Source organism: Mesoplodon densirostris, chromosome 19 (genome assembly GCF_025265405.1).
Source record: "Mesoplodon densirostris isolate mMesDen1 chromosome 19, mMesDen1 primary haplotype, whole genome shotgun sequence".
NCBI lineage: Eukaryota > Metazoa > Chordata > Mammalia > Artiodactyla > Ziphiidae > Mesoplodon > Mesoplodon densirostris.
This window is the reverse complement of record NC_082679.1, coordinates 61771519-61791481: the sequence shown is the minus strand read 5'-3', so window position 1 is coordinate 61791481 and position 19963 is coordinate 61771519. Positions and strand designations below refer to the sequence as shown.

General features: G+C 46.1%; 1 protein-coding gene across 1 annotated transcript in view; it reads right to left on the bottom strand.

Annotated features, from left to right (window-relative positions):
* The window catches only part of ATP2C2 (ATPase secretory pathway Ca2+ transporting 2), an 82011-nt gene that overhangs the window by 44037 nt on the left and 18011 nt on the right, over positions 1-19963 (bottom strand). Inside the window, exons 2-3 of the mRNA XM_060083249.1 lie at positions 5808-5918; positions 4614-4730 (exon numbers count right to left, since the gene is read on the bottom strand). Coding sequence (XP_059939232.1) covers positions 4614-4730; positions 5808-5918 — 228 coding nt within the window. The remainder of the gene's footprint in view (positions 1-4613; positions 4731-5807; positions 5919-19963) is intronic.

Here is a 19963-nt window from a genome sequence, read left to right as displayed (position 1 = left end):
TGCGCGTCCAGAGCCTGTGCTCTGCAGTGGGAGAGGCCACAGTGGTGAGAGGCCCGCGTACGGCAAAAATAATGAATGAATGAATGAATGAATGAATGAATGAATAAATAAATGAGAGAGAGAGAGAGAAAGAACAATGTCCTCCAGGGCAGAGATAAACACCAAAGTATAGATGGTAAAATGATTCCGTATCTAGAATTTGCTTTAAAATGCTGCAGAGAAAAAAGGGGGATAAAAAATGGGGCAAAACGGGTTGACAATTAGTAAAGCTAAATGGTGGATACATGGGGTTTATTATCTTATTCTCCCTCCTAATGTGTGTGTGTGTCTATATATATATATATATATTTGTTTTTTGCGGTACGTGGGCCTCTCACTGTTGTGACCTCTCCCATTGTGGAGCACAGGCTCCGGACGCGCAGGCTCAGCGGCCATGGCTCACGGGCCCAGCCGCTCCGTGGCATGTGGGATCTTCCCGGACCGGGGCACGAACCCGTGTCCCCTGCATCGGCAGGCGGACTCTCAACCACTGCGCCACCAGGGAAGCCCGCCTAATGTATATTTTTGAAATTTTCCCTAATAAAAGGTTTTGGTCAGAGAAGTTCCAGTTTGGGTCCTGAGAGCACCTGGAAGCACCGGAGATGGGGGTCAGGGGATCGGGGGCAGTTTGCAGAGGGAAGGGGCTGCCGAGAGTCCTTGGGCTAGACTCAGAGCTGCCCAGCAGAGCTCACAGCCATGGCCAAACACCACCACCCCGGAGAGGGACACACCCTTTCCTTGGAAGTCCAGGGAGGAGGAAGGGCCAGATAAAAGGGCAAAGCAGCTAAGAGTGTATTAGCGTCCTGGGGATGCAGCGATAAATGACAACTCGGGGGGCTTAAAACGAGAGACTTATGCTCTCCCTGCTCTGGAGGCCGGAAGTCCAGAGTCAGGGTGTTGACAGGGCCGTGCTCTCCCTGGAGGCGAGGCCCCAGGGCCTCCTAGGGGAGGACCCTTTCCTGACTCTTCCAGTTCCTGGTATCGCCGGCTTGTAGACACATCACTCCACCTCTGCCGTCCTAGGGCCTTCTCCCCTCTGTGGGTGTCTGAGTCTCTTCTAAGGACACCAGTCACTGGATAGAGGCCCACCCTAACCCAGTATGACCTCATCCTCACTCATCACATCTGCAAAGACCTTATTTCCGAATAAGCCCATATTCTGAGGTTCCAGGTGGATGTGCATTGTGAGGGGACGCTATTCAACCTCACACAGGGAAGGAGAACCCCTCGGTTCAGTGGAGTTAATAAGATTTCATTTCAGCCCCGAGCCCATCACAGACTTCCCACCCAGTTGGACAGAAGTGAGGGGTGAGGAGGCACAAACACGCCCTGAACACCCGTCATGCACCTGCATTCTCCAGGCCACCTTCTGAGGCCGGGTTACCCCACATGCACCAGGCCTCTCCTCAGGGCCTTTGCACGTCCCCCTCCTGCAGCATCCTTCATCCAGACCCTACCACGGCTCCTCTCCTCACTTCACTGGGTCTCTGCTCAGACATTGCCCCCTCCAGACACCAGTCAGATGCCTCTGCTGGCCACCCAGTTCCCCGCCCGCACGTCCTCACTCCTGTCTTGACTCATCTCCTCAGGCCACGCCCACTGGGTGCTGTATCACTCACTGAGTGTCTGTTTCCCTGAAACCAGAAACTTGGTTTAGGCCACTGCTCTATGCACAGTGCCTCGAGCAGGCCAGGAGCACTAAAGGCGTTTATCTAGAATGAATGAACGAACAGTCAACTCCCATTGTTAGGTGGGGGAATCGGAGGCTTGGTGGGGTTGGAACTCCTGATCCCGGGTCACCCAGCACAGTGGGGATCAGCACTGGGTCTGCACTGCCCCGGTGGCGAGTCCTCCTGGCCAGGTCACTTCTGCGCCGCTGCCTGGATCCCTGCCCTCACCTCTCCCGGCCCTGGCTGGCAGCTCCCTCCCTCTCTGCAGTCTGTACCCAGTGGAGACTCAGAAAGCAGGGGGCCTGTTTCTGCACAAGGGACCCCTCCAGCCATGGGCTCAGGGCTAGCTCATGGGTCCACAGTCCTGGCCGGGATGCTCTGAAGGCTGGGACCACATGCTGGCCTCACCATGAACTCTAATTCCAAGCCCATAATCTCACCCCCTCCCCCTGAGGCTGGACCTGAGCAACCCTCCAGGCCGACACTGATACCACCAGCCTCCCTCCCTCCCTCCCAAGCACCTGCCCTCTCCCACCCAAAGCAGGTGAGTCACCGTGAGACACAGCACACAAGTGTCAGATCCAATGGGAAGATCCCACCACGTGCCACTACTGCTACCCTGGCCACAGAAAATCAGACTCTTCTGGCTCTTGGGGCCCCTCCTAAGCCCACAAGTAAAGGGGGACAGGCAGAGAGTGGTCTGGTGAAACCATACTGTGCGGTGAAATGGTGGCACGCCGGAGACGTTCGTTACAATGAACAGTAACAACCGCAACAACCAGCATTTCCTGAGCACCTCCTCCAGGCCACGCCCTGTGCTCAGTGCTTTACCTGCATCATTTCGTAGGCTCCTCCCAACCCCATGACACAGGTACTGCTAAGTAGTCCTGCTTGATAAATGACCAACCTGAGGCTCTGAAAGCAACTGAACTGCCAAGGATTTAATTAGATCAGGCAACTCCAAAACCTGTGCTCTTTAACAGCTACGCTCAAATCAAACCAGGGCTAACTGGCAGACACTGGGAGCTGGGGCAAGCTTTATTAGGCACTTAATACGGGCTAAGCTTCTTCTTTTGTAAAACTCAGAACAGGAGGTACTTATTAGGCCTATTTTCTAGATGGGGACAATTGAGGCTTAAGGAGGATCAACAGTCACAAGGCTGAAGCGGGATCTGAACCCGGCTGACTCGAATCTACCTTGGCCTCATGACTCCAGGGCAGGGATCTTGGGTCACGCTAAGGTAGAATTCCTAATGCTGAGTCTCCTGAGACAGAGAAGCAGGGCTGCCTCGTGAAGTGGTTGAGTTCCCTGTCACTGCAGGTGACAGACAGGAGAATCACAGCATCTGGCATGTGGCAGATGCTCAATGAACAAAAAGAATAAGTGAGAGGACATGGACTTCCTGTGCCCATCAAGAGCAGGAAAACACGGCCATCAGGAGCTGCCTTCCAATCCTGCGAGGATTCCCTGAGATGGATTCCCGAACTGATGAGGTGAAGAAGAATAAGCACGTTTCCTGCTCTTAGAAACTGAAGAGGTTTCATTCCTGGAAAGGGCCTGGCTGGAGGCTGGAGGCGAGCCCTTGGCGTGAGCGAGAGGCCAGGTGAGCAGGTCCTAGTGGAAGGAGCAGCCAGGGCAGAACTGACCAAGGCCCCACTCCAGAAGGGGGAATGTCCCTCACAGCCTGCGTGTCTGCCCCCTTCCCTGAATGACACCTTCCAGGAGCCTCTGCAGCCTCTTCCCAACACTGGGATTCCAGGAAGTTTCTGGGTTGGCCAGAACCACCTGCATACCTAGAAGCCTATTTTGGTGCCAAAATGCGTCAATGAATGACATCCCTAGGGCACTGAGAACCGACCAATGAGCAGGGTGGGGACTGGAGGAGAATGGAGGGTGAGGATGCTGCAAGGAGGGCTGTGATTGGTCCCTGAACTGACCAATCGAGGAAGCCCTAAATGTGAGCCAGGGGAAGGCAGCTGAAGCCAGGCAGCCCTGAGTTAGGCTAAGAGGGAGGTGTCAGGGCTGGGAGAGGGTGCAAAAGGCCAGAGGGGAAACTGAGGCAATCTACATGGCTTCACGTTCTCATGGCTTCATGGGAAGTTCTGCCTGTTAACTGGAGCTTTCAGAGCTGGTCCTGCGGGGTGGGGGGTTGATTTCTAGACAGGAATTTGCAGCCGTGTCTATTTCCATTTCCCCCCACCCCTTCCCAGTGGCTTCCAGGAATTTGACTCATGCACCATGCATTCAGCACCAATGGCAGAGGCTAAGAGGGCCGGGGCTCTGGAACCAGATGCCTGGCTTCATTTCCTGGCAGTGCCACTAACTACTGCGTGACTCTGGGCCCTGGCTGCCAGATAAACTACAGGTCACCCAGTTAAATGTGAATTTCAGATAAACAAGGAACTTTTTTTTTTTTTTTAAGTATAAGTAGGTCCCATTTCACATTTGGGACATAGATAAAAAAAGAACAGTTTTTTCATGTATGTGAAATTCAAATGTAACAGGGCATCCTGTAACTTCATTGGCTAAATCTGGCAACCCTACACAGCCTTGGGAAATATTTCAGCTTCTCTGTATTTCACCCTCCTCATCTCGAAGTGGGGATTAGGAGGAAGATTAGTACGTTGAGGCTTGCTTACTTACTCAGTCAGCATGTGCCTGGCACACGGTAAACCCTCCATGAATGAAACAACTACCTGCTGGGGTAGTTAGTGACCCCTCCTGCCGGCTAAGAGCAGCCTGAATGGGGAGAGCCTTGTTTAACTTTGTAGTACAGTTGCTCCACACCCTGGGACTTGTCCATGGACACCCTCGATCCATACTTAAACAATGAATGGCTGTCCCCCACCCCTACCCCCCAGGCTTACACGAGTTCATTCACGGAATGACAGCTACAGTCCTACCTGGTCGAGATAGTTCTTCCACACGGGTTCTGTGTTATCAGCGACAAACTCATTCCAGCCATGGACCAGCCTGCGCTGTGTCACTGAGAACTCTGACAGCCCGTTCTGTAAATCCACCTGGAGGGAGAAGGATGGGCCGGTAAGGATTAAGGAGCCCAAGTCACAGGATTCCCACTCTGGAAGCCAGCCGCTTCCACGATGCTCAAGGAAAATGGGCTGTCACAGAGGAGAGGGCACCAGTTCAAAGACAGCCTTCGGCCTACATTTCAAGGAGTGCGATTGTAGTATGGACACCTGGAGATGCGGGAACACTTACGTTTCATCTTTGGAAAAATGGGCGGGCCTGGGAATGTAAATGGTGCAGCTGCCATAGGAAACGTTATGGAAGTAGCTCAAAAAATTAAAAATAGAACCACCATACAATCCAGCAATTCCACCTCTGGGTGTATATACCAAGAGAACTGGAAGCCCATCTCAAAGAGATATTTATCCACCCATATTCATAGCAGCATAACATACAATAGCCAGAGGTGGAAGCAACCCAGTGTCCACCGATGCATGAATGGATAAGCAAAATGCGGTGAGGACACACACACACCACACACCACACACCACACACACACACACACCATGTTTGCTCAGTTATCTAAGTAAAGATAATTAAAAACATAAAGCAAGCAAAGTCCTTCAGCCTCAGAGGGGAGCCTCATGGAATGGAAGGGGTTTCTTGGTTTGGGTTTTGTCTTGTACTGGCCAGGAATTCAAATTCGCTGGAGACACTGGTGAGATTTGTTTGCAGTCACTGGAAACACCATGGATTAGAAAAGATGAAGCATGTGCACAGCAGATGGTGAAGAGTTTGAGCTTTGATGTCAAAACACCTGGACTCAACTCTGGCTGTGCTGCTGTGGAACCGTGTGGGTCCCCCGAGACATCCTCTATCTCCCATCAACAGGTACACAGAGAGCTGGGAGGATCCTGGCTGCTAGGAAGGGCCTTGAGGATTAGCGCCACTGCCATTAATGTGGATGCCATTCCTGGTGGAAATCAGAATGGTTCAGCAGCGATAGTATTTTCTAACAGTGACGATAAAAATGTACTACAGCACAGAATTCTAAAGCCACTTTCAGGACTTTGCTTTCTTACTCTAAAAACCCTACCGCACCTGGCATCAGATACAAATTCAATTCTTACATAAAATGCTTCGGCCAGATCCTCTCTGTGGCATTTGCTTGCTTCCTTGGCTGGCAGAGCAACCACCGTCTTCTCTTTCTCAATGGCTTTCAGCTCATTCTGTCCATCAATCTGTGAAAAAAAGCAGGATTGCTATTAGGCACATTGGTTTTGTACTGACATGTCTTTTTAAAGTATAACATACAAAGAGAAAGTGTGCAGATCTTAACTGTACAGCTCGAATTTTCACAAACTGACCCATATAACCAGCCTCCAAATCGAGAAACAGACATTACCAGCCCCCAGGAGATTTGTTTGGCTGGGGTTTGAACTTTGTGTAAATGGTAACATGCAATATATATGCTTTTGACTCAAGGTTATTAGTGAGATTCATGCATGATGTGTGTAGTGATGGTTCGCTAATTTTCATGGCTGCATAATATTCCACCAAATGACTAGAGCACAATTTATTTATCTGTTCTACTGCTGATGGATTGTTTCCAGTTGTTGGCTATTACAGATGCAACCACTGGAACTCACAAAGCTGACAGAACAAGGCAACAATGCACGGGCTTAGAACCCTGGACCCTGAACGTCTGGGATTCTCAGTTAAGTTTGCCCCATACCACAGAGAGTGCCCCCTGATGGTGACTGGCGATATCACAGCCTGTTCTAGGAGATGTCTGCAATAACCTAAGGAGGGTGGGGAACCTGGCCAAGGTCTGGGTGTCTAGCAGGTCTGGGAAGAAGCCACATGAAACACCTGAAGGGTGTGGGAGGACACGGTACCACAGAGGAGACCTCATAGTTAGGAAAACGCTGAGTATTTTTGCAAAATTATTCCTGGTATTCTGACACCTAGAACATGATAATCATCTTTTCCTTTTCCACCAGGTAGTCTGGCACTGGGAAGGAGGAAGGGGAGAGGCACTGGCCAACCTCTTCCTTCAGCTGGAACAGAGACGGTAAATTCCTCTTGCACTTCTCGCCATCCCCCACCCCCGCCCCCATCTCCCAAATGCCTTGTTTGCTTAGAAAAGCACTGCTAACCACACCCACTTCCTGGGGGTGCTTCTCACTGTGCCAGTGACCAGGAAGCAACCCATGATTATTACACAGATCACTGGACAGACTCTCTCTTCTTAAGTCAAGCTTACTTTTTTCACTGTGCAAGATCCACTTCCCGGAGAAACGCACATCACAGCCGAGACAGGTTGTTTTTTCTGCTCTCAAGACCTGGTTCGGTCGTACCAAATCAAGCGCTCAATCCTTGCACACACTGCAGATGGACACAGTCCTGGGGTTACAGGACCTGCCTGCCTGGCTGTTCTCCAGCTGACCACTTCTGTCTGGCATGACCACACCCAATTCAGTTTTTATGCAGCATCTCAAGCAACCCTGAAGGTATAAATCTAGCCCCCTCCTCTACCTTCTGCTCTCTGTCTGTCTGTCTCTAACACACACACCCCCACCCCGCACACCATGCTGGAAACGTTTGGATAGACTCCAGGTACAGGGCAGTACCCAACAGTCTCCAACAGGGCTGCCGCAGACCCGACCTCACATCCACCCTCCGTGCTCTCCTGGTCTTGGGTGGGGCGGCAGCATACTAGCTAAGAACCCACTGCCCACTGGAGGAGTCCTGTGTCCCCCGGGAGTGGACTGCTCCGGTGCCCCTGCAGAAGATGGCACATTTGCCCGACTGCCAAACCAAACTTTAAATCCAGGGTTCTCAACCAAGGGCAGTTTTGCCTCCTGGGGGACTTTGGCAGTGTCTGGAGACATGTTTGGTTGTCATAATGGGGGTCAGGGGTGCTACTGGCATCTAGTGGGTAGAGGCCACATGTGCTGCCAAGCATGCTACAAGGAATGACCTGGAAAAGAAATGTCCATACAGCTGAGGGCGAGAAGGCCTGCTTTAGAAATAGATGATGGGGGACTTCCCCGGTGGTCCAGTGGTTAAGACTCCACGCTCCCAATGCAGGGGGCCCGGGTTCGATCCCTGGTCAGGGAACTAGATCCCGCGTGCTGCAACTAAGAGCACGCATACTGCAACTAAAAGATCCTGCACACGGCAAGGAAGATCTCACAGAGGGCAACAAAGATCCTGTGTGCCACAACTAAGACCCAGCGCAGCCAAATAAATAAACATTTAAAAATAATAAATATTTAATAAATAATAAACAAATATTAAATTTAAAAAATTTTAAAGAAAGAAACAGGTGGTGGTCTTGTCCTGATGTCTTCCCAGAACAGATGAGTTACCCTGCTCTACCCTCTCGGCACCCTGGATGTCTCCTTGATGGCACTTACACAACTTTCATTTGCATCATGACCAGCAAGTGATTATCACTCAGATGCCTCCATCTGCTCATGACGCAGCCCCTCCAGAAGGTAGGACCAGTGCCTGGTACCCAGGGGCTGCTTCGTGAGCATTTGTTAGTCAGAGCCCAGGACACCAATCAACACCAATCCAAGTGCATGTGCACTTAGCGCCACGGCGTGGACGACTGGATACGCACTCTCAGCCGTAAGCCTCAGTTTACCCTCACTGTCAGCACTGCCCAGGAGACAGTCCAGCTCCATTTGCCAGCATGTCACCTCGGGCAAGTGATGACCTCTCTGATCATAATTTCCTCATCTGCAAAATGGGGGTGATAATGGCTAGCTACCTCGTCCTGTTGTTTTGGAATCAGGCAAGTGTGTGCCTGTACAGGGCTTGACACAGTCCAGACTCACCATGAACTCCAAGTAAATGCTGGCCTGGTACCTGTCTCAGGGACCAGGCCTCCGACACTTGGTTGGAATGACAACGATGGTGACATCACTTGGGTGGCTCAGCCAAGTTTAGACAACTCAAGAGCAGGAAGACGCATAGAGCGAAAGAAGGGGCATGGAGGTTGGAATCACACAGACCTGGGTTCAAATCCTCCTCTGTCACTGACCAGCCCTGTAACCAGGGATGATAATCTGTCCCAGGTAGTTTTGGGACTTCTCTGGGACTTTGTCTTGTTGGGGATGATATTCCCTGATGTTCTCTCAGAGGCTGAGGCTTCTACAAGAGGCTCTGGAAGATATATAAATATTTAAATCTGTGTGGTTTTATTTTATTTTTAAATTTTTATTCATTTTTTTGAATCTGTGAGCTTTTATTTATTTATTTTTAATGTATTTTATTTTTGGCTGGGTTGGATCTTCCTTGTTGTGTGCGGGCTTTGTCTAGTTGCAGAGAGCGGGGGCTACTCTTCGTTGTGGTGTGCGGACTTCTCACTGAGGTAGCTTCCCTTGTTGCAGAGCATGGGCTTCAGTAGTTGTGGTGTGTGCGGGCTCAGCAGTTGTGGCTCATGGGCTCTAGAGCGCAGGCTCAGTAGTTGTGGTGCATGGGCTTAGTTGCTCCGTGGCATATGGGATCTTCCTGGACCAGGGCTTGAATCCATGTCCCCAGCAGTGGCAGGCGGATTCTTAACCACTGCGCCACCAGGGAAGTCCCAAATCTGTGTGTTTTTAATCAACACTGAAAGTACAGGCAGAAAAATTGTGAATTCTATTTTTTAAAAATCTCCTTTGACTTGCATTTGATGCTAGGCTCAAAGAATTTCTCTATATTTCAATTCTAAAAAAAAAAAGAGATCAGGAAACTTCCCCAAGCCTCTTAGATAGCCTCATTCACCAGAGGGCAGACAGCAGAACCAAGAAGAACTACAATCCTGCAGCCTGTGGAACAAAAAACACAGAAAGATAGACAAGATGAAAAGGCAGAGGGCTATGTACCAGATGAAGGAACAAGATAAAACCCCAGAAAAACAACTAAATGAAGTGGAGATAGGCAACATTCCAGAAAAAGAATTCAGAATAATGATAGTGAAGATGATCCAGGACCTCAGAAAAAGAATGGAGGCAAAGATCAAGAAGATGTAAGAAATGTTTAACAAAGACCTAGAAGAATTAAAGAACCAACAAACAGAGATGAACAATACAATAACTGAAATGAAGACTACACTAGAAGGAATCAATAGCAGAATACCTGAGGCAGAAGAAAGGATAAGTGACCTGGAAGACAGAATGGTGGAATTCACTGCTGCAGAACAGAATAAAGAAAAAAGAATGAAAAGAAATGAAGACAGTCTAAGAGACCTCTGGGACAACATTAAACACAACAACATTTGCATTATAGGGGTCCCAGAAGGAGAAGAGAGAGAGAAAGGACCAGAGGAAATATTTGAAGACATTATAGTCGAAAACTTCCCTAACATGGGAAAGGAAATAGCCACCCAAGTCCAGGAAGCGCAGCGAGTCCCATATAGGATAAACCCAAGGAGAAACACACTGAGACACACAGTAATCAAACTGGCAAAAATTAAAGACAAAGAAAAATTACTGAAAGCAGCAAGGGAAAAATGACAAATAACATACAAAGGAACTCCCATAAGGTTAACAGCTGATTTCTCAGCAGAAACTCTACCAGCCAGAAGGGAGTGGCATGATACACTTAAAGTACTTAAAGTGATGAAAGGGAAGAAACTACAGCCAAGATTAGTCTACCCGGCAAGGATCTCATTCAGATTCGATGGCAAAATCAAAAGCTTTACAGACAAGCAAAAGCTAAGAGAATTCAGCACCAGCAAACCAGCTCTACAACAAATGCTAAAGGAACTTCTCTAAGTGGGAAACACAAGAGAAGAAAAGGACCTACAAAAACAAACCCAAAACAGTTAAGAAAATGGTCATAGGAACATATGTATCGATAATTACCTTAAACGTGAATGGATTAAGTGCTCCAACCAAAAGACACACAGGCTTGCTGAATGGACATAAAAACAAGACCCATCTATATGCTGTCTACAAGAGACCCACTTCAGACCTAGGGACACATTCAGACTGAAAGTGAAGGGATGGAAAAAGATATTCCATGCAAATGGAAATCAAAAGAAAGCTGGAGTAGCAATACTCATATCAGATAAAATAGACTTTAAACTAAAGAATGTTACAAGAGACAAGGAAGGACACTACATAAGGATCAAGGGACCAATCCAGGAAGAAGGTATAACAATTATAAATATATATGCACCCAACATAGGAGCACCTCAGTACATAAGGCAACTGCGAACAGCTGCAAAAGAGGAAATCGATAGTAACACAATAATAGTGGGGGACTTTAACACCTCACTTACACCAATGGACAGATCACCCAAAATGAAAATAAATAAGGAAACAGAAGCTTTAAATGACACAATAGACCAGATAGATTTAACTGATATTTATACGACATTCCATCCAAAAACAGCAGATTACACTTCCTTCTGAATTGCGCACGGAACATTCTCCAGAATAGGTCACATCTTGGGTTACAAATCAAGCCTCAGTAAATTTAAGAAAACTGAAATCATATCAAGCATCTTTTCTGACCACAACACTATGAGATTAGAAATGAATCACAGGGGAAAAAATGTAAAAAACACAAACATATGGAGGCTAAACAATATGTTACTAAATAACCAAGCGATCACTGAAGAAATCAAAGAGGAAATCAAAAAATACCTAGAGACAAATGACAATGAAACACGACAATCCAAAACCTATGGGATGCAGCAAAACCAGTTCTAAGTTGGAAGTTTATAGCTATACAAGCCTACCTCAAGAAACAAGAAAAATCTCAAATAAACAATCTAACCTTACACCTAAAGGAACTAGAGAAAGAAGAACAAACAAAACCCAAAGTTACTAGAAGGAAAGAAATCATAAGATCAGAGCAGAAATAAATGAAATAGAAACAAAGAAAACAATAACACAGATCAATGAAATTAAAAGCTGGTTCTTTGAGAAGATAAACAAAATTGATAAACCATTAGCCAGACTCATCAAGAAAAAGAGGGAGAGGCCTCAAATCAATAAAATTAGAAATGAAAAAGGAAAAGTTACAAAAGACACTGCAGAAATGCAAAACATCCTAAGAGACTACTACAAGCAACTGTATGCCAATAAAATGCACAACCTGGAAGGAAAGGACAAATTTCTTAGAAAGGTATAACCTTCCAAGACTGAACCAGGAAGAAATAGAAAATAAGAACAGACCACCCACAAGTCATGAAATTGAAACTGTGATTAAAAATCTTCCAAAAAACAAAAGTCCAGGACCAGATGGCTTCACAGGCGAATTCTATCAAACATTTAGAGAAGAGCTAACACCTATCCTTCTCAAACTCTTCCAAAAAATTGCAGAGGAAGGAACACCCCCAAAGTCATTCTATGAGGCCACCATCACCCTGATACCAAAACCAGACAAAGATACTACAGAAAAAGAAAACTGCAGACCAATATCACTGATGAATATAGATGCAAAAATCCTCAACAAAATATTAGCAAACAGAATCCAACAACACATTAAAAGGATCATACACCATGATCAAGTGGGATTTATCCCAGGAATGCAAGGATTCTTCAATATACTCAAATCAATCAATGTGATACACCATATTAACAAATTGAAGAATAAAAACCATATGATCATCTCAATAGATGCAGAAAAAGCTTTTGACAAAATTCAACACCTATTTATGATAAAAACTCTCCAGAATGTGGACATAGAGGGAACCTACCTCAACATAATAAAGGCCATATATGACAAACTCACAGCAAACATCATTCTCAATGGTGAAAAAGTGAAACCATTTCCTCTAAGATCAGGAACAAGACAAGGGTGTCCACTCTCACCACTATTATTCAGCATAGTTTTGCAAGTCCTAGCCACGGCAATCAGAGAAGAAAAAGAAATAAAAGGAATACAAACTGGAAGTAAAACTGTCACTGTTTGCAGATGACATGATACTATACATAGAGAATCCTAAAGATGCCACCAGAAAACTACTAGAGGGCCTCCCTGGTGGCGCAGTGGTTGAGAGTCCGCCTGCCGATGCAGGGGATACGGGTTCGTGCCCCGGTCTGGGAGGATCCCATATGCCGCGGAGCGGCTGGGCCCGTGAGCCATGGCCGCTGGGCCTGCGCATCCGGAGCCTGCGCATCCGGAGCCTGTGCTCCGCAACGGGGGAGGCCACAACAGTGAGAGGCCCGCATACCACAAAAAAAAAAAAAAAAAAAAAAAAACAACAAAAAAAAACTACTAGAGCTAATCAATGATTTGGGTAAAGTAGCAGGATACAAAATTAATGCACAGAAATCTCTTGCATTCCTGTACACTAATGATGAAAAATCTGAAAGGGAAATTAAGGAAACACTCCCATTTACCACTGCAACAAAAAGAATAAAATACCTAGGAATAAACCTACCTAGGGAGACCAAAGCTCTGTATGCAGAAAACTATAAGACACTGACGAAGGAAATTAAACATGATACCAACAGATGGAGAGATATACCATGTTCTTGGATTGGAAGAATCAATATTGTGAAAATGACTCTACAACCCAAAGCAATCTACAGATTCAGTGCAATCCTTATCAAATTACCAATGGCATTTCTTACAGAACTAGAACAAAAAATCTTAAAATTTGTATGGAGACACAAAAGACCCCGAATAGCCAAAGCAGTCTTGAGGGAAAAAAGCGGAGCTGAAGGAATCAGGCTCCCTGACTTCAGACTATACCACAAAGCTACTATAACCAAGACAATATGGTACTGGCACATAACAAACACATGAAAGAATGCTCAACATCTTTAATCATCAGAGAAATGCAAATCAAAACTACAATGAGATATCATCTCACACCAGTCAGAATGGCCATCATCAAAAAATCTAGAAACAATAAATGCTGGAGAGGGTGCAGAAAAAAGGGAACACTCTTGCACTGCTGGTGGGAATGTGAATTGGTACAGCCCCTATGGAGAATAGTATGGAGGTTCCTTAAAAAACTACAAATAGAACTACCATATGACCCAGCAATCCCACTACTGGGCATATACCCTGAGAAAACCATAATTCAAAAAGAGTCATGTACCAAAATGTTCATAGCAGCCCTATTTACAATAGCCCAGAGATGGAAACAACCTAAGTGTCCATCATCGGATGAATGGATAAAGAAGATGTGGCACATATACACAATGGAATATTACTCAGCCATAAAAAGAAACGAAATTGAGCTATTTGTAATGAGGTGGGTAGACCTAGAGTCTGTCATACAGAGTGAAGTAAGTCAGAAAGAGAAAGACAAATACCGTATGCTAACACATATATATGGAATTTAAGAAGAAAAAAAATGTCATGAAGAACCTAGGGGTAAGACAGGAATAAAGACACAGACCTACTAGAGAATGGACTTGAGGATATGGGGAGGGGGAAGGGTAAGCTGTGACAAAGCGAAAGAGAGGCATGGACATATATACACTACCAAGCGTAAGGTAGATAGCTAGTGGGAAGCAGCCGCATAGCAGAGGGAGATCAGCTCGGTGCTTTGTGACCGCCTGGAGGGGTGGGATAGGGAGGGTGGGAGGGAGACGCAAGAGGGAGGGGATATGGGAACATATGTATATGTATAACTGATTCATTTTGTTATAAAGCAGAAACTAACACAACATTGTTAAGCAATTATACTCCAATAAAGATGTCAAAAAAAAAAAGACAATATGGTACTGGCACAAAAACAGAAATATAGATCAATGGAACAGGATAGAAAGCCCAGAGGTAAACCCACACACCTATGGTCAACTAATCTATGATAAAGGAGGCAAGGATACACAATGGAGAAAAGACAGTCTCTTCAATAAGTGGTGCTGGGAAAACTGGACAGCTACATGTAAAAGAATGAAATTAGAACACTCCCTAACACCATACACAAAAATAAATTCAAAATGGATTCGAGAGCTAAATGTAAGACTGGACACTATAAAACTCTTAGAGGAAAACATAGGAAGAACACTCTTTGACATAAATCACAGCAAGATCTTTTTTGATCCACCTCCTAGAGAAATGGAACTAAAAACAAAAATAAACAAATGGGACCTAATGAAACTTAAAAGCTTTTGCACAGCAAAGGAAACCATAAACAAGATGAAAAGACAACCCTCAGAATGGGAAAAAATATTTGCAAACGAATCAACGGACAAAGGATTAATCTCCAAAATATATAAACAGATCATGCAGCTCAATATTAAAGAAACCAACAACCCAATCCAAAAATGGGCAGAAGACCTAAATAGACATTTCTCCAAAGAAGACACACAGATGGCCAAGAGGCACTTGAAAAGCTGCTCAACATCACTAATTATTAGAGAAATGCAAATCAAAACTACAACGAGGTATCACCTCACACCAGTTAGAATGGGCATCATCAGAAAATCTACAAACAACAAATGCTGGAGAGGGTGTGGAGAAAAGGAACCCTCTTGCACTGCTGGTGGTAATGTAAACTGATACAGCCACTATGGAGAATAGTATGGAGGTTCCTTAAAAAACTAAAAATAGGATCACCATATGATCCAGCAATCCCACTACTGGGTATATACCCAGAGAAAACCATAATTCAAAAAGACGCATGCACCCCAATGTTCATTGCAGCACTATTTACAATAGCCAGGTAATGGAAGCAACCTAAATGTCCATTGACAGACGAATGGATAAAGAAGTTGTGGTACATATATACAATGGAATATTACTCAGCCATAAAAAGGAACGAAATTGGGTCATTTGTTGAGATGTGGATGGATCTAGAGACTGTCATACAGAGTGAAGTAAGTCAGAAAGAGAAAAACAAATATCGTATATTAATGCACGTATGTGAAATCTAGAAAAATGGTACAGATGAACTGGTTTGCAGGGCAGAAGTTGAGACACAGATATAGAGAATAAAGGTATGGACACCAAGGGGGGAAAGCGGCGGTGGGGTGGGAGAGGGGTGGGATGAATTGGGCGATTGGGATTGACATGTATACACTGATGTGCATAAAATGGATGACTAATAAGAACCTGCTGTATAAAAAAATAAATGAAATAAAATTTAAAAATTAAAAAAACCCAAAAAAACTAATACTAAACTTTCTTTGGGTTATTTGTATGGAAATATGTTAATATAAATGTTTCAGAAAAAAAAAAAGAAGATCCATCACGAGATAAATGGGTAAGCAAAGTGTGGTCTAGCCACACAAAGGAATATTATTCAACCTTAAAAAGGAAGGGAATTCTGACACCTGCCACATCATGCATGAAGCTTGAGGACATTATGCTAAGTGAAATACGCCAGTTACAAAAGGACAAATGCTGTAATGACACCAGTTATGTGTGGTACCCAGAATAGAGAAATTCATAGAGACAGGAGGTAGAGTGGTGGTTACCAGCAGCTGGGGAGGAATTAGTGGGGTTTTTGTTTGTTTTGTTTTTGGCCACGTCTCTCAGCTTGCGGGATCTCAGTTCCCTGACCAGGGATTGAATCTGGGCCACGGCGGTGAAAGCGCCAAGTCCTAACCACTGGACTGCCAGGGAAGTCCCGGGAGTTAGTGTTGAATGGGGACAGAGTTTCAGTGGGAGAAGCTGAAAAAGCTCTGGAGACGGACGGTGGTGATGATTGGAGGACCACGTGGATGTACTTAATGCCTCTGAACCATGCACTTAAAAAGTTAAGATGGTAAATGTTATGTACATTTTACCACACACCCACAAAATCCACAACAAGAAAGAAAAAAAAAAGATCAAAGGAATCCACTCCCTCTGCCTCTGTGGGTCAAGATTAGCAGGAGTTCCCACCACTTCTCAGGAACTCCCAGTTTGTCCGAGCGCAGGTCCCTGGGAACCAGCCAAGTGGCTGAAAGAGGCTTGGGTGTGTAAGGGGAGGGGCCAGGAAAGGCAGCCTAGAGGGGGAGGGTCCACATTCCAGCTGTGTACTGAGACCATGACCGTGGGGACAGAGTCTGAGCCCAAAGTGGGAGGGCACCTGGCCTCCAACTGTGTTCTCTGAGTCAAAGCCGTGGACACACTCCCAGGTATGTGAACAAGAGAACAGAAAATAGGGACTCAAGTAACTACATGTTCGTGGACGTTCACAGCAGCACAATTCACAGCAGCTCAAAGGCCCACCAGCAGATGACGGATGAACAAGATGTGCTCTCTCCCACAACGGAATGTTATTCAGCCTCAAAAAGGAATGAAGTGCTGACGCATGCTGTGCTCTGCGTTGAACTGTGTCCCTTCCAAAAAGATACCTTGATATGGAAGCAACCTAAGTGCCCATTAATAGATGAATGGATAAAGAAGATGCGGTGTATATATGTGTGTGTGTGTGTGTATATGTATATGCACACACACGCACACTCACACACACACACACAATGGAATATTACTCAACCATAAAAAAGAATGAAACCTTGCCATTTGCAACAGCGTGGATGGACCTAGGGGGTATCATGCTCAGTGAAATAAGTCAGACAGAGAAAGACAAATACTGTAGGATATCACTTCTAAGTGGACTCTAAAAAAAAATGAACAAACATAACAAAACAGAAACAGAGTTATAGACGCTGAAAACAAACAAGTGGTTGTCAGAGGGAAGAGGGGTGGTGGGAGGAGAGAAATAGGTGAGGGAGATTAAGAGGTACAAACTTCCAGTTGCAAAATAAACGTGTCGCAGGTATGAAATGGACAGTGTGAGGGACACATGCAATTATTAAGTAATATCTTCGTATGGTGACAGATTGTTACTAGCCATCCTGGTGATCATTTTGAAATACATGGAAATATTAAATCACTATGTGGTACACCAGGAACTAACATAGTGTCATAGGTCAATTAAACTTCAAAAAACAAAATTTGATCTCATAGAAAAAGAGATCAGATTTATGGTTACCAGAGGTGGGGAGGGTGGATTGGATGAAGGTGGTCAAAAGGTTCAAATTTCTAGTTATAAGATAAATAAGTACCAGGCATATAATGTACAACATGATAAACATAACTAACACTGCTGTATGTTATGTACAACAGTTGTTAAGACGGTAAGTCCTAACAGTTCTCATCACAAGGAAAAAATATGAGATGAATGTTCGCTAAACTTACTGTGATAATCATTTCATGACGTGTGTAGGTCAAATCATTCTGCTGTACACCTTAAACTTAGTGCTGTATGTTAATTATATTTCAATAAATCTGGAAGGAGGGACTTCCCTGGTGGTCCAGTGGTAAAGAATCGGCCTTACAATGCAGGGGACATGGGTTTGATCCCTGGTCCAGGAACTAAGATCCTACATTGGTCAGGGAACTAAGATCCCACATGCCTTGGGGCAACTAAGCCCGTGTGCCACAACTACTGAGCTCTCACACCTCAACCGGAGAGCCTGCTTGCCGCAAACTACAGAGCCCATGTGTTCTGGAGCCCACACGCCACAGCTACAGAGCCCATGCACCCTGGAGCCTGCGCGCCACAACTAGAGAGAGAAAACCCGCGTGGCACAACTACAGAGAAGCCCACACACCACAACGCAGAGCCCGCGCACCGCAACACAAGATCCCACGTGGCTCAACGAAGATCCCGCATGCCGCAACTAAGACTGACACAGCCAAAAATAATAAATCAATAAATAATAAACAAACCTTAAAAAAAATAAATCTGGAATGAAAAAGAAGCTACCTTCAAGTCATAACCCCCAGAACGTCAGAATGCGACCTCATTTAGAAATAGGGTCTTTACAGAGGTAACCAAGTGAGAATGAGGTCACTAGTGTGGGCCCTAATCGAATACGCCTGATGTTCTCATAAGAAGGGGTGCTCTGGACACAGAGACACACCCACATGGCGGGAAGACGATGTGAAGACAGAGCAAGGAGCGATGCCTCTGCAAGCCCAGGGCATCAGGGATCGCCAGCAGCACCGGAAGCTAAGAGAAAGGCATGGGACAGGCTCTCCACTACAGCCGTCAGAGACAGCCAGGCCCTGCCAATGCCGTCATCCTGGACATCTGGCCTCCAGAACCGTGAGAGAATAAATTTCTGTTGTTTGAAGCCACCATAATTTTGGGTGCTTTGTCTCAGGAGCCCCAGGGAATGACGACATTCTCCGACACGGATGAACCTCGAAAACTTTGTGTTGAGTGAAGGAAGCAAACACAAAAGCCACATTATCACCTGATTCCGTTTTCAGGGAATGTCCAGAATAGGTAACTCCATACAGACAGAAAGTGGATGCGTGGTTGCCAGGTGCCGGCGGCAGGGGGATGACTGGAGAGCAGCTGCTGTGGGTGTGACGTTTCTTTCAGGGGTGACAAAATGTTTGGAGCCCTGCACTGGGGGTTCCACTAGAAGCAGGGGTCACATGACATTAGTGATGCACTCGGTGCCACGGAATTGGTCACTTTAACGTGGGGAATTTTATGTTATGTGAATTTCACCACAATAAATTTTATTTTTCAAAAAAAATTTAAAAAGCCACTTGGGTGGCACAGTGGTTAAGAATCTGCCTGCCGATGCAGGGGACACGGGTTCGAGTCCTGGTCTGGGAAGATCCCACGTGCCACGGAGCAACTAAGCCCGTGGGCCACAACTACTGAGCCTGCGCTCTAGAGCCCCGCGAGCCACAACTACTGAAGCCCGCGCGCCTAGAGCCCGTGCTCTGCAACGAGAAGCCACCACAATGAGAAGCCTGCACACCGCAATGAAGAGTAGCCCCCGCTCGCTGCAACTAGAGAAAGCTCGCGGGCAGCAATGAAGACAAAACGCAGCCAAAAATAAATAAGTAAATTAAAGTAAAAAAAGAAAATATTCCTTCTTTAAAAAATAAAAAAATAAAAGCCACTTAGACTGGAACTCCCTCCAAAACCTTGACCTGTGTCCCCAACTTGCTCTTGGGCCCCAACTGCATCAGGTCTCAGACCTCCGCCCCACCCCTGCGGATCTCCAATCCCTCCACCGCATTTCCGTGTGGTTTTCCCCGTACCCCTAACCTCCGTTCTGGGCTTCACGCTGAAGACCACACACTCACTCCTCTCCTTCCCCACGATCGAGCTTGGGAAGAAGCCGTCTACACTTGCTGTCTCTGCTTTGTTAACGCCCATCCACTTCCCAACCCACTTCAGCCGGGGTCCCAGGTCCCTCCTGTGTTCCCAGGCTGCTAGGACAGGGCATCCGCAGGGGCTCACCCCGCCTTACTGCAGGGCTGCCATTCTCAGAAAGCAGAGCCCTCAGAGGGGACTGGAATGTGGTCCCTGTTCCCACCGGCACGTGGGTGCTCACGCGTGGCCCCCTCTCCCCCT